Raw genomic sequence first — 13,551 nt, forward strand, 5'->3', positions numbered from 1 at the left:
GATTTCAATACTTTGCACTGGAGTTAAAGTGTCAATAACAAATGATCAGTATTCTTGGAATAAAGATCGTGCAGCAGAGAAGTGAACAGAAAAACACTTTAGAATCTATTCATGTCAGTGTGTTTGATACGTGTGTTTGAAATGTTCTAATCACACAGAGATGAAATAAAGGCCCTTGTGTTCAAGTAAAACTAAGGCACTGCCAAGCGTTCTGCCTCACCCCACTTCTAGATCTGTGATTCCACAGGTGTGTTCATCTTCATTCCTTTTCATTCTTCTTACCAGACTCTCACCTCAATCCTAGACTTTCACCATAGCTTCTAAGGTGGTTCTCCTGGCTCTAGATTCTCTCTTCCTACATGGTATCCCAGGTTAGCAAAGGAAGTACTTTCCTATCCGGCCATTTGCCTTGCTCAAAGCTTTTCAGCCACGCCTGCATTCTGTTTAATCCCGCGTGCTGGCCAGGAAACTGCAGTATGCCTTTCTGAGTTGCTTACCTGTCCTTAAGGGAACCTTAGACTTCGGCCCATCTTACCCTTGCTAGTGCATCCGTGGTACCATTTTATCTGGGCCTTCATTCGTCCTGCTTGCTCTACCTAGAATGTTCACTGACCTGCCCCAACGGAATTCCAGGCCTTATCTGTCACTTCTGTACTAAAAAGTACCTTGCCCGTGTTCTACCTCTAACCAGTCCTGCAAGGTATAATTGTCACCTCCCTCTATATTCATTCTGGTAGCCTTTAATCAAATATATATATACATATGCATGCATACATACATAAACCATTATATATTATATACCATTATATATTAAATCTGTGTAATATGTATCATACTGATAGATATATATTGGAACCCTGGTGGCGCAGTAGTTAAGAGCTCGGCTGCTAACCAAAAAGTTGGCCGTTTGAATCCACCAGCCACTTCTTGGAAACCCTGTGGGGCAGTTCTGCGAGTCCTATAGGGTTGCTATGAGTTGGAATCCACACAACAACAACAGGTTTCGGTACAGATATAATTATACACAGATACAATTGCTTACAGATACTTATATATACATATATAATTAACCAATTACCTATATATACATACATATTATATACGTTGCATATTTATTATTTTATTATATATTACATATATATTATACATATATATAATTAATCATTAGCCTACATATAATGTATTAAAAGAAACCACTGCCATCGAGTCATTTCCAGCTCCTGGTAACTCCACGTGTGTCGGAGTAGAACTGCGCTCCGTAGGATTTTCAACGGCTGATTTTTCAGAAGTAGATCACCAGGCCTTTCTTCAGAGGTACCTCTCTAATCTTGTTAGCAGCCATGTGTGTTAACCATTTGCAGCACTCAGAGACCATATGTGTGTATATATATATATATATAATGTATACAAGAGGCTGCAATTCCTTATATATAAGGAGCCAGACTTCTACCAATTAGTCAGCGCAGGATTTATTGTGAGCTTCAGGTTTGTTTTTTGGTTTTTTTTTCAGGTTTACAGGGTTTGGTTTGAAAATCTTTGCAGCTGTCTTTCTCTCTCTCTCTGTTTTCTTTCTTTACACAAACATACACACACACACAGAGCTAATACAGCACCTGACACGCAGTGAGGTTCTGTGTTTGTTGAAATGGAATGAAATCACATGAGACTCTGTTAGTCTAAAGACGTTCCTAACCCTCTGGGGCGTTTCTACTCTGTCCCTTAGGGTCACTGTGGAATCGACTGGACGGCAAGAGATATTATCAGTAGCAAACACTTCAATCGTTTTATACCAGGGCCAGGGGAAAGTTTTTATTTATTTTATTAATTTTGTTTGTTTGTTTGTTTAACCTACCAATACTTTAAATTTGAATGAGTTAAATTTTAACTAGCTGCTAATCTAGCTATTTTAATCATTTTCACTGCAGGAAGCGACAGTGATATAACGTCTTTGTTGAGGTTAGAAACGTGTCTTCAGGGGATATAGGAGAATATAATGCCGAAGCTTTGGGCCAGTGATCTTTTGGATCAGCGAGTCCACTTTTAAGCAAATGTCCCGTCTGTCTTACCTGATCGTCCTTTTGTAACTTAGATATGACAGCTATGGATACCATGGAATGCCATTTAGTGTTAAGCATGTTTATACGTAGGAAAATGTATCATTTTTTCTTATGGATGGAATTTAATCTTTTAAATGATCTGCTGTGAACTGGAAGTATATGACCTCATCAGTTCCCTTTGGTCTTGCTGTTTTAGATGGAAAATGCTAAAGTGTACCATCTCTTTTTTGAGATTTGGTCAGTACTCAGAGGCTTAAACAAATATTTGCTCAAATATCTAATGCACGATAATGGAAAAGTTAACACATTAATTTCATCCTGAATGAGCCCGTCTTAGTTGCCTAGTGCCGCTGCAACAGAAATTTATGTTCTCACAGTTCTGGAGGCTCAAAGTCCAATTCAGGGTCTTAGCCGTGTCGCTTCTTTCTGTGAGCCTTTCTCCTAGTTTGTGGTGTCTACCATGACTCCTCGGCATCTCTTGGTGTTCCTTGGTGTCTGTCTTCCCCCTGTGTGTGTCTTCCCCCTGTGTGTGTCTTTCCCCTGGGTCTGTCTTCCCTGTATGTGTCTTTCCCCTGTATGTGTCTTCCCCCTGTGTGTGTCTTTCCCTTGTGTGTGTCTTACCCCTGTGTGTGCCTTTCCCCTGTGTCTGTCTTCCCCCTGTGTCTGTCTTCCCCCTGTGTCTGTCTGCCCCCTGTATGTATCTTTCCCCTGTGTCTGTCTTCCCCGTGTGTGTCTTTCCCCTGTGTGTGTCTTCCCCCGTGTGTGTCTTTCCCTATTGTGTGTCTTCCCCCTGTGTGTGTCTTTCCCTTGTGTCTGTCTTCCCCCGTGTGTGTCTTCCCCCTGTGTGTGTCTTCCCCCTGTGTGTGTCTCTCCCCTGTGTCTGTCTTCCCCCGTGTCTATCTCTCCCCTGTGTCTGTCTTCCCCCTGTGTGTGTCTTCCCCCGTGTGTGTCTCTCCCCTGTGTCTCTCTTCCCCCTGTGTCTGTCTTCCCCCTGTGTGTGTCTTCCCCCTGTGTGTGTCTTCCCCCTGTGTGTGTCTTCCCCCTGTGTGTGTCTTCCCCGTGTCTGTCTTCCACCTGTGTGTGTCTTCCCCCGTGTGTGTCTTTTCCCTGTGTGTGTCTTCCCCCTAAGTGTGTCTCTCCCCTGTGTCTTTCTTCCCCCTGTGTGTGTCTTTCTCCTGTGTCTGTCTTCCCCCTGTGTCCGTCTTTCCCCCGTGTCTGTCTTCCCCCTGTATGTGTCTTTCCCCTGTGTCTGTCTTCCCCCTGTGTGTGTCTCTCCCCTGTGTCTGTCTTCCCCCTGTATGTGTCTCTCCCCTGTGTCTGTCTTTCCCCTGTGTGTGTCTTCCCCCTGTGTGTGTCTTTCCCCTGTGTGTGTCTTCCCCCGTGTCTGTCTTCGCCCTGTGTGTGTCTTTCCCCTGTGTCTGTCTTCCCCGTGTGTATCTTCCCCCTGTGTCTGTCTTTCCCCTGTGTGTGTCTTCGCCCTGTGTGTGTCTTCCCCCGTGTGTGTCTCTCGCCTGTGTCTGTCTTCCCCCTGTACGTGTCTCTCCCCTGTGTCTATCTTCCCCCTGTGTGTGTCTTGCCCGGTGTGTGTCTCTGTGTCTAGTCTTTGTATGACTCAGAAGTGACCAGGTTCAGGGCCCACCCTACACTGGTATGACATCATTCACATAACAAAGGCAAACCCCTTTTTCCAAACAGTCATATTGACAGGTACAGAGGTTAGGATTTAAGTAGATACATTTTGAGGGGATACAATTCAGTCCATAACAAGCCTGTAGAACTTTATCCTAATTCTCTCAAGTGTTTCATCTGGCTAATTTTCACTCTACCCTCTGTTCCCCTCTCCACTCCTACGCACGTACATAGACCTCACCCTCATGAGACAATGACAAGCCCAAATCAATGGACTGATGGGTTGGAATGACTTCAGTAATTCATTTGGATTAGTATTGGAACTGATTAATCATGCATAACTGATCGACACCACAATTTGTCATCGTTTTTACTTTTCCCCCATTGTTACATTGCTTTCTTAAATTTAGCTTCTCTTTCACACTCATTTCCCTCCATCTTCATAGCATATTCCAGTCGCTGTTGATTTCTTCACCTCCTCTTCTTCCTGAAGGCTTCTACTCAGTCCACAAACACTGAATGGGGCCACTTCAGCCTTTACCTGTTGTAACCTACTGTTAGTACTATAGATCATACCTACCAAAGCCCACCTCCTGGCTTTATCTGAAAACTGACACCTTCCAGACCCACACACTTCCTTTGACATCATCACACATGACGTTGCTTCTTCCCTAACTGCCTTTTACCAAGGTCTAATTGAACCTGTGTTTCCAGCCTCACTTCCTACCTCTTTCCATGCACGTATGCACCCTACAGATAAATGGGATCCATTGCCATCCCCCAAATATGGACACCCCTGTGCTTTCTTACCTCCTGCCTTTATTGAGGCCATTCTTCCTAGTGTACCCTTTCCGCACTTCTGCCTACTCCACCCGTGAAGGCCTTCCATCTTTTAAAGCCTGGAGTTCTGAATCTGAGGAGCCTGCAGACTGAGAAATTGAATGCGGAATTGTGTAGTTGTACTTACATGTACTTTTCCAAGCAGAGAGTTCAGTTTTCAATAATCCTCAGAAGGGAACTGAGACTCCCCAAAAACATAAAGGTGACTTTTATTTCCTTCTACCTTTCTGAAATATACTTTTATTTTTGTTGTATATAGCCTTGTTCATATAGTTATGCATTTATACATGTATATGTTTACATATTCTTTCTTACTAAATTATAACCTCCTTTTAGTTTTTATCATGGTTTCTTGCACACTACCTCTTATACAATAGGTACATACTTACTGTGTATGAATAAAACTCATCCCTTAAAAAATGGAATCAAGGCTGTGATCCTTTAAGGACATGAGAGTTCCCTTCAATGTTTTTTATTTCACGTATATGATAAATACATGTTACTATTTTTGGTGTGCGTCTCAGAAGTTCGTATCAGCCAGGCGGTAACTAAATGTTCTGGTTATCCCTTTGGACTAATTAATGAGGCTCAGAGAATTCATGGGGATTTGGAAACCTGTGGGTTTCCAGATTGGCTCCAGCATGGTTCTCTGAAGCTGGTCATCTTCCATGTGGAACTAGCTCAATGTTTATTTCTTGGCTATCTATCCATGTTTTTCCTCCTTTCTGTTTCCTTGGGCTCCACAAATTCAGTACAGGCCAAAAGAAGTAGTCCACTTGTTACCTGTATTACAGAGTGAAGGAAAGGAGAACCGACATTCTTCAGGTCCAAGGTGTTCTAGAAAGTCAGTATACCTCTGCGCTACCCAGTTTGACCCAGTTATCTCCCTGTCCCTTTTTTGCTCCATCCAATATTCTTCAAAACTTGTCAGAATTGAGAGGGACCTTTCCTACCATCCTGGCCTTCGAGGACTGTTGTTTTGTTGTTAGGTGCCATTGAGTTTGCTCTGACTCCTAGCGACCCTGTGTACTACAGAATGAAACATTACCCAGTTCTGCACCATCCGCACAATCACTGCTATGCTTAAGCCCACCGTTGCAGTCACTGCCAGTCCCTCTCATTGAAGGTCTTCCTCTTTTTCACTGACCCTCTACCTTAGCAAGCATGATGTCCTTCTCCAGGGACTGGCCCCTCCTGATAACATGACCAAAGTATGTGAGACGAAGTCTCGCAGCCTTTGAGGGAGTTATGTGGAAGTGTAGAACCCAGAGAGCGGCAACTTCAGTAATAGAAGCAGATCCTTTTTTTTTTTTTTAAATAATATTTTATTGTGTTTTCGGTGAAAGTTTATGCAGCAAGTTAGGTTCCCATTTGACAATTTCTATGCAGATTTTTCAGTGATACTAGTTACATTTTTCACAATGTGTCAGCATTCTCTGGGTTCTGGTTGCTCTGTTTCCAGCGCTCTAGTTTCCCTGCCCCTTTATCTTCTCATCTTTGCTTTAGAGTAATTGTTGACCTTTTGGTCTCATATAGGTGGCTTTTTCATGGAGCACCATATTCACAGATAATATCCTTTATCTTATGAGCCAATCTGTTCTTTCGCTAAAAGGTGACCTCGGGATGGCTTCAGTTCAAGGTTTATAGAGCATCTCAGGACGATAGCCTCAGGGAGTCCTCTAGTCTCAACTGGCCCAGTAACTCAATTAAGAATTTGAGTTCTGTTCTGTGTTTTTCTCCTGTTCTATCAGGGTCCATGTATTGTAGCCCTGATGAAATAGAAGCAGACTTACACCTTTTTTCCAGAAAGAGAAAGCCTTGTTTATCCAACTTAATATTTCCCTCACAGTTGCTCATGCTTCAGGATCATTTTTATCTTTCACCTAAACCTGTACATCACAGATACAGATCGTTTCACTTTTATTTCGTAGGCTGAAATCACGCTGCAGAGTCTTCAAACTGAAACTTTAAAGAAAATGTAGGTATTTTAGGAAATTAGACTTCTGAGCAAATTCTTCCTAAAAGTGACGTGTGATCACATGGTTTTTTTCAGCCATTTTCTGATCTGTTTCCTTTTTTAAGGCAAGAGCTGTTATTGCTGCCCTTTTAAGAGATGCGATATCCAGGTCTTTTACAGTTTAACATTTGGGTAAAATGTTTGCTTCATTATTACATTTACATCACTCTTCTATAGGTTATCATTTTCCACTTGTGCGATATCACTGTCTTTGGGTTATTTTCAAGTATAATGATAAACTGCATTTATTTCTCATCTGACGGAGAGAATGTTTCAGACACCAGTTTACTTAATTTTCCGATCTAAGAAAAGTTAACGATAGACTATGTTGTGTTACACCTTATGAATTAATTCAGTGTCTATTTTAAGAATTTTTTTTCTTTAGTTCCTTAACCCAACATATTCTTCTCAGAATTACATTTTATTAGTTTTTAGGAAGAATTAAGAGCTTTTTCCTCCCAAGTGGCAGTGTGTTCTTAAACTTAGGAGTGAAATTATTACAATTTGTGCAGTCTTCCCCATATTCTGTGATTAGAAAGTCCAAAATTGTGATCAGAACCAATGAAATATCATTACTTTTTCTGTAAACCTAAAACCTTCAGTTCATAGGAATTATGTTAACTATAAATTTTAAACAAGTGAGTTTTGCATGAAAATGGATGTTTAGGAGAGAATGAGATAATAAGTAGTGAAATTGGATAAAATAACTGAGACTAGAGATCAAAAAGTATTAGTATGCTTTTTAATATTTGAATTTTCAATCATTTAAATTTAATATTCCAAAAGAACACTAAATACCTCCTTTCTTACCCATTGCTTTTCAGACGAGGTATTTTAGGGAAGAAGCAGTAACTTGGGGAAATTATATAAAGAAGTTATTATTTTCCAAGTCATTTGAAAGAAAATTTTATTTAACGTTGCTGTAATTGATTCCGAAAGTTTTACATAGTGTGCTAGTATGCCACCACCAACCAGTTGGAAACTGGAGAGAAAATAAAATGACCTTGCTGTGGATATTACCATCCATGCTTTTTTTCAGGGGGTGGGGGGAGTATATTAAAATTTCTAGACGTCATCAATTTCTATAGCCAATGTAAACTGTACGAAAAATAACTATTTTTAAACATTACTGCTTATACTCGGTTATTGATTTGACCAGATTGTTAAAAATAAAAATAATGAAATCTGTGTTCTCTTTTAAATCATAGAATGTTATTATTTTTTTACTTTAGTCAATATTGTTAATATAGCCCAGTAACCACATCCAAGGTACTCAGAACCTCGTGTCAGAGTCCAGGAGCTGAAAGAGATCTTTAAACATGAGGGTATCAAGAGCTCATCAAATTAATTATCAGCACCTACTCCTTAATCAGTTAAGGCCTTAGGATTGCTCGTGGCATGCCGAGGTTAGGTGGAGTAGATCTTCCTATGGTGGCCCCTTTTCTTTGGCTTTGGATGATTTTTCTCTTCTCCGTACCATTTCTGCTGTCGTTTCTGTGATCTCTGCTTCTCCTCACGTCCTGCCATACATTGTAAAGGCCTTGGTTACATGTACATGTTTGTTTGTGCTAACGACTCTCCACTTCCAAGTTTTAATATAGGACTCAGAGAGGGCCAGGCAGATTGAGTGGCTTTTTGAATATTAGCGAAGGTGACTTTGCACATTTGCATTAAAATACTAACAGAATCTGCAGCAGGAGTTTTCTTTAATGACAGAATAGAAGAGATATTAAATCCTCCTTAGGTGGAAGTTATAGAAAGATAGTGGTTTCTTTCCCACACCTGTGTCTTTGAACTGTGAAAGTAAGAATGTTTTCTCATAACTAGAAAAATCCACTGGGGTTCCTGCTTTCTGTCAGGTTCTCCATTATGACTCTAATTACACAGTGTTCAAAAAGGTTTACTTTTGTTGTTGAGCTTGTTACTAGCATGCATATTTTTATTTTATTTTCTGGGGGTGGAGGGATTAACGGGAAATACACATTTTAAGGAGCGCTATTGGTTGCCACCACTGAAGAAGAAATTGAGTTGTAAAGAATCTATCGAAATTTCTCTGGTCAGCCTTTTATCACTATCTTGTCTTGAGCCCTTTTTTTAATGACATCTATTATCAGATTGAAATGGCGATTGAGACGCTGCAAAAGTCTGACGGTCTGTCCACTCACAGAAGCTCTCTTCTCAACAGCCATGTAAGTTGCCTCTTCTTCACGTAAACTAACCTCCTGCTCGTTTTGCATGCGTTGCCTGCCTCTAAATGCTCATTTTGTTTATTTACTTATTTATTTTGCTTCTTAACCTTCTTTTCTCAGCCCTTTATGATCTCTGTGTCACTCGATGGCTGTTTTGTACAGTGGGATAGCTGAAAAACAAAGCCCCCAGGACACGGCTTTCCTAGGTTCTTGCACTGTTGGGGTACAGATGTAACATTCTTCAGTTAACAACAAGCTGCCATTGATTTATAAAATCTAAACAATGGGGAATTTTAAGTATTTCAAAATGTGTAATGTGTGTTTTTTTTTTTTTAATTATGGAGCAGATAATTATAATCTGCATGTCTTTACCTGGGATGGAGAAATAGTCATGGCTACTTGTACGCCCAGTAATGTTAAGGGGAAAAGTGATTTGTAATGCCAAACCCACTAGAAAATGGTTTGAAAATGATGTATTTACCAGGAAGGCTGTAGAAGGTGGGCAGGTGAGCAATGAAAATGGGCCAGAAGAAGAGATCAGCCCAGAGATAAGCCATGAGTTGCTAATAGCTGAGATAAAGCAGAGTCACAGTCACTGTTTCTTGACGCCTTTTGACTGTTACCAGATGCAGCATCCCTAGGACTCTGGTAAGTGTGTGAGAAGAGTGAGACGCTTTTGTGAAATTCTAAATGTTTTCATCAACTGCTTAAAGTGGGGAACCTGCAGAAATGCTGACTTCCAGTTACTGTGTTGAGGTGATTTCGGAATACATGGAGAAATGTCAGTGGACCGTGACCTACATCCACCATCTGCTTTAATATCAGTGGCATTTTTAGGAAGAATTAAGAGCTTTTTCCTCCCAAGTGGCAGTGTGTTCTTAAACTTAGGAGTGAAATTATTACAGTTTGTGCAGTCTTCCCCATATTCTGTGATTAGAAAGTCCAAAATTGTGATCAGAACCAGTGAAATATCATTACTTTTTCTGTAAACCTGAAACCTTCAGTTCGTAGGAATTATGTTAACTATAAATTTTAAACAAGTGAGTTTTGCATGAACATGGATGTTTAGGAGAGAATGAGATAATAAGTAGTGAAATTGGATAAAATAACTGAGACTAGAGATCAAAAAATATTAGTATGCTTTTTAAATATTTGAATTTTCAGTCATTTAAACTTAATATTCCAAAAGAACACTAAATACCTCCTTTCTTACCCATTGCTTTTCAGACGAGGTATTTTGTCTTATTGCTTTCCTAAGAGGGAGTTTCATGGCAAATAAAAAATAGGCTAACCAACTTGGAGAATGCCTGTAATTTTGATGAAATAGATATAAATTTTAAAAGAATATTATATATTTTGGCCCTTCTTCTTGAAGCACATGACCTTTTTGTCCCTTGACGCCTGTGTTCCGAAAAATTGTGTTCAGTATGTCATTCTTTTATATCTTTCATAAGTATATCTCTCTGTGCTGGAGTGAGTCTGTGGTTGTGTACAAAGCATGTGAAGGGGCCCTAGTGGCACACTGTTTCAGTGCTCGGCTGCTAACTTAAAAGTCAGCAGTTCATTCATACCCACCAACTGCTACGCAGGAGAAAGATGCGGCAGTCTGCTTCCTTAAAGTCGACAGCCTCGGAAACCCTATGGGGCAGTTCTACTCTGTCCTGTGGGGTCGCTGTGATTGGAATCGACTTGCCAGCAGTGGGTTTGGTTTTTGTTGGCTTGGGATTAGTATGTGGGAGATGATAACAAATTTGTCCTTGTGTTTTGAAAATGACAAGTGAAAATGTTCTTCGTTTTCCATCACAAATGTGCAGGCACAGAAGAAAAAAGACCCTGAAGTGTCCAGTAACCCTTTTTTGAACTTTGAGACTTCCAGGAAGTTGTGCTTTGATATTCAGCTCACATTTTGTTTTTATTTGAAGAATCTAGTTGTGTAAAATATGTGATATGTATAATTTTAACATTAACTTTAAATTACCCACCTTAATTAGTATTTCCATAAGCAATAATGTAGGTACGAGAGCATGGTTTTTTTTTTTTTTTGCATATTTTTGTGTATTTGTTGATTTGTTTGAAACTTTTTCAAATATGTTGTTTTTTTTTTAATTATTTTTCCCATAGAATTCACGAAGTGATATTTTATGTTAATGGATGTGTGAATTAAGCTACATAAACAACAGACAAATGTTTCTTACTCCAATGGCTTCATATTGTTTATTACATAGTACGGCAAATCTTCCCCAGTGTTTACAACTGCCAGAGGCTGTTCAGTATACAGAAAGAGTAGGCGCGAATGTTGGCAGTGCAGTGATAATCTTTCTCCAGCCATCCTGGTTCCTTTTCATTATACCTCTGAAATACAGCTCAGTTTATTCAGAAACAAATGTATAGCTAAGACTTTAGAAATACAAATGATTCTATGAATCCTGTGTAAACAGTGGAGAAAGACTTGCTTGTAGCATTGAAACCCCACAGAGCCCTGAGCTGATTGGTTCTGCGGGCCCCTTGTCTCCCTGAACACATAAGATCCTGTTGTCTTTTTGTCCTTGGATAGTTAGTGGTTCTCCTAATTTTTATTTGATTAATCTAAACGACTGGAGTAAGCAGCTGCGTGCATTAGTTGACAGCCACCTGCTAAAGATATTTTTAATTCTGTGAACCTAACTGATTTTCAGTTTATGTAAACAATTTTTAGTTAGAGAAATTTTAGAAAAAATTTTTTCAAAAAATATTTTAAATGTCAATAAACTACATTACCTTTATCCCTCGCTACAAACCAATGCAAGGAGCCCTGGTGGAGCAGTGGTTGAAGTGCACAGCTGCTAACCAAAAGGTTGGCAGTCCGAACCCAGCAGCCGTTCCGTGGCAGGAAGGTGTGGCGGTCTGCTTCTGTAAAGGTTACAGCCTTGGAAACCCTGTGGGCAGTTCTGCTCTGTCCTGCGGGGTCGCTGTGAATCGGAATTGACTAGGTGGCAATGGATTTGGTTTATCCAAAAAAAAAAAAAAAACCGGAACCGCTTGCCACTGAGTCGCTTCTGACCGTGGCTACCCCATGTGGGCACATGTTGAAGGCCGTGTGGGGTCACCACCCCTCACTATAGGACATCAAAGAGGATGATTTGTGGTTTGTGGGATGCTTTGAAGTAAACATGGATTGAATTTTATAAGCTGATGGATCAGTTTCTAAAAAGGATCAAATTCATTGGGCAAAAAAAAAAAAAAAAAACTAGATTTAGGAGAAATTTTTCATGAATAGTGTCTCATATTTACTAGCTTCCAAAGAGGGTTTTACTCCTTGTCATCTTAACCATGACTTTGAAGGTGACAAGTCTATTCTCACTCTATTTGGGGAGGTGGAATAGAAAGATTTCCTCATTGCCCCTTATCTATTTGATTAGTCACAATAATTCGGAAAACTCTTGGTGAGGTCGAATCAACTAAATAACCTCCCTGCAAGAGAGTGCTACCTGCCTGCTTTCCTTTTCACCTGTCTTTTTTCACACATTCAGTGGTGGAGCGCAGCCTTCAATTCTGTATCCCTTTTTTCAGCACATCCTTAAGAGCCTTTGGTACTGCTCATGTGTTTTTATCATTATCTTGCTGTTATCTGGAGTGAAGTGCCAGTATAAATTGTCTGTTGCATAGCCCGGACAGCCACACCTGTGACTGAGCACAGTTACACCGAGGGCAACCTGTGTCCTATTCACGACATTAACATAATGGCAATTGTTTCAGTACTGGCACCTCAGAGACAGCCAGTAAATAATTGGGGACAAATGAAAATTCTGAGAGTGAAGATTTTTATATGCTTTTTTCATCGCTGCATCCCCGGAACAGAGCCTGGGGCCGAGTGGGTACTCAATAAATATTTGCTAAATGAGTGACTGCAAGAAATAAGGGATAAAAGGGAACGACCCTCACCTCACCTTCAGGATGCCTTTGCCAATCAAACGTGTGTGTTTCTATGGGGGCTTATCCAGGCACTGTGTCATAGGTAACTGTGTGAGCATGGTGGCCTCCACCTTGCATGTAATTTTCGTGAACAAATACATGCTTATGATATCATTTCCCCATGCACCTTATTTGCAGCCTCCAATTTTAAGAATAGACCTTATTTTATCCTCCAATCTAACCCTTTAAAGAGTTCCAGGCAAAGGTGGCATCATTCATATTCTTGTATTTTAGATTTGTGCTTTTGTGTAATTCTGCCTATTACTATAATATTTTTTATTGAAATCATTTTAGTTGTAATTTTTTTCAATCTACAGAGCTGCTATGGATAAATGGTTAATAGCTGCCAAAATTAAACTAAAAAAAAAAAATAGAATATCTTAATTCACTCTAACACAGACTTAAGTTTACTTCATGCTCTTTCTCAGCTATAAGCAATGTCAGTTGGCATTTTGTGGTTGTATTGTATTCAACTTGGGATCTTTTCTATTATAAATTCAAATTCCAAAATGCTGTTAAATTAATTGTTCCCAGTGTTCACATAATGTTTTTAAGCATGTGTATTTAAAAAAAAAAAAAATCCTTTTAAAGTATATTAAAAAGCTTTAGGCTTTGTTTTATATGCCTTTTACAATCCATCAAATAATTGTTTTGTGACTTTTGCCACAGTTTTTACTGCTGAATATATTCAGCTCAAAGCAACACCTTTGCTTTGTAGTCAGTCTTCCTTGGCTTTGCTGTATTGTAAATGTAACGTATGACAGAAATAAGGTCTGTCAAAATGTATATCGTCAGTGAGCTGAACTTAAAATGAATCCTAATGGATAATAATCCCAGATGGGGGAAAATGCCAAATGTTATATTTAGA

At 39.7% G+C, this 13,551-nt stretch overlaps 1 protein-coding gene across 7 annotated transcripts in view; it reads left to right on the top strand.

Annotated features, from left to right (window-relative positions):
• RFX3 (regulatory factor X3) overlaps positions 1–13,551 on the top strand; it is a 315,870-nt gene that overhangs the window by 213,882 nt on the left and 88,437 nt on the right. For 6 of the 7 annotated variants that reach the window (XM_049895335.1, XM_049895339.1, XM_049895333.1 and 3 more), the window contains exon 5: positions 8,658–8,732. The exons of the other annotated variant lie outside the window; for it this stretch is intronic. In XM_049895335.1, the coding sequence (XP_049751292.1) occupies positions 8,658–8,732 (75 nt within the window). The remainder of the gene's footprint in view (positions 1–8,657; positions 8,733–13,551) is intronic. 7 annotated transcript variants of the gene reach the window in all.

Source organism: Elephas maximus, chromosome 9 (assembly GCF_024166365.1).
Source record: "Elephas maximus indicus isolate mEleMax1 chromosome 9, mEleMax1 primary haplotype, whole genome shotgun sequence".
Lineage (NCBI taxonomy): Eukaryota > Metazoa > Chordata > Mammalia > Proboscidea > Elephantidae > Elephas > Elephas maximus.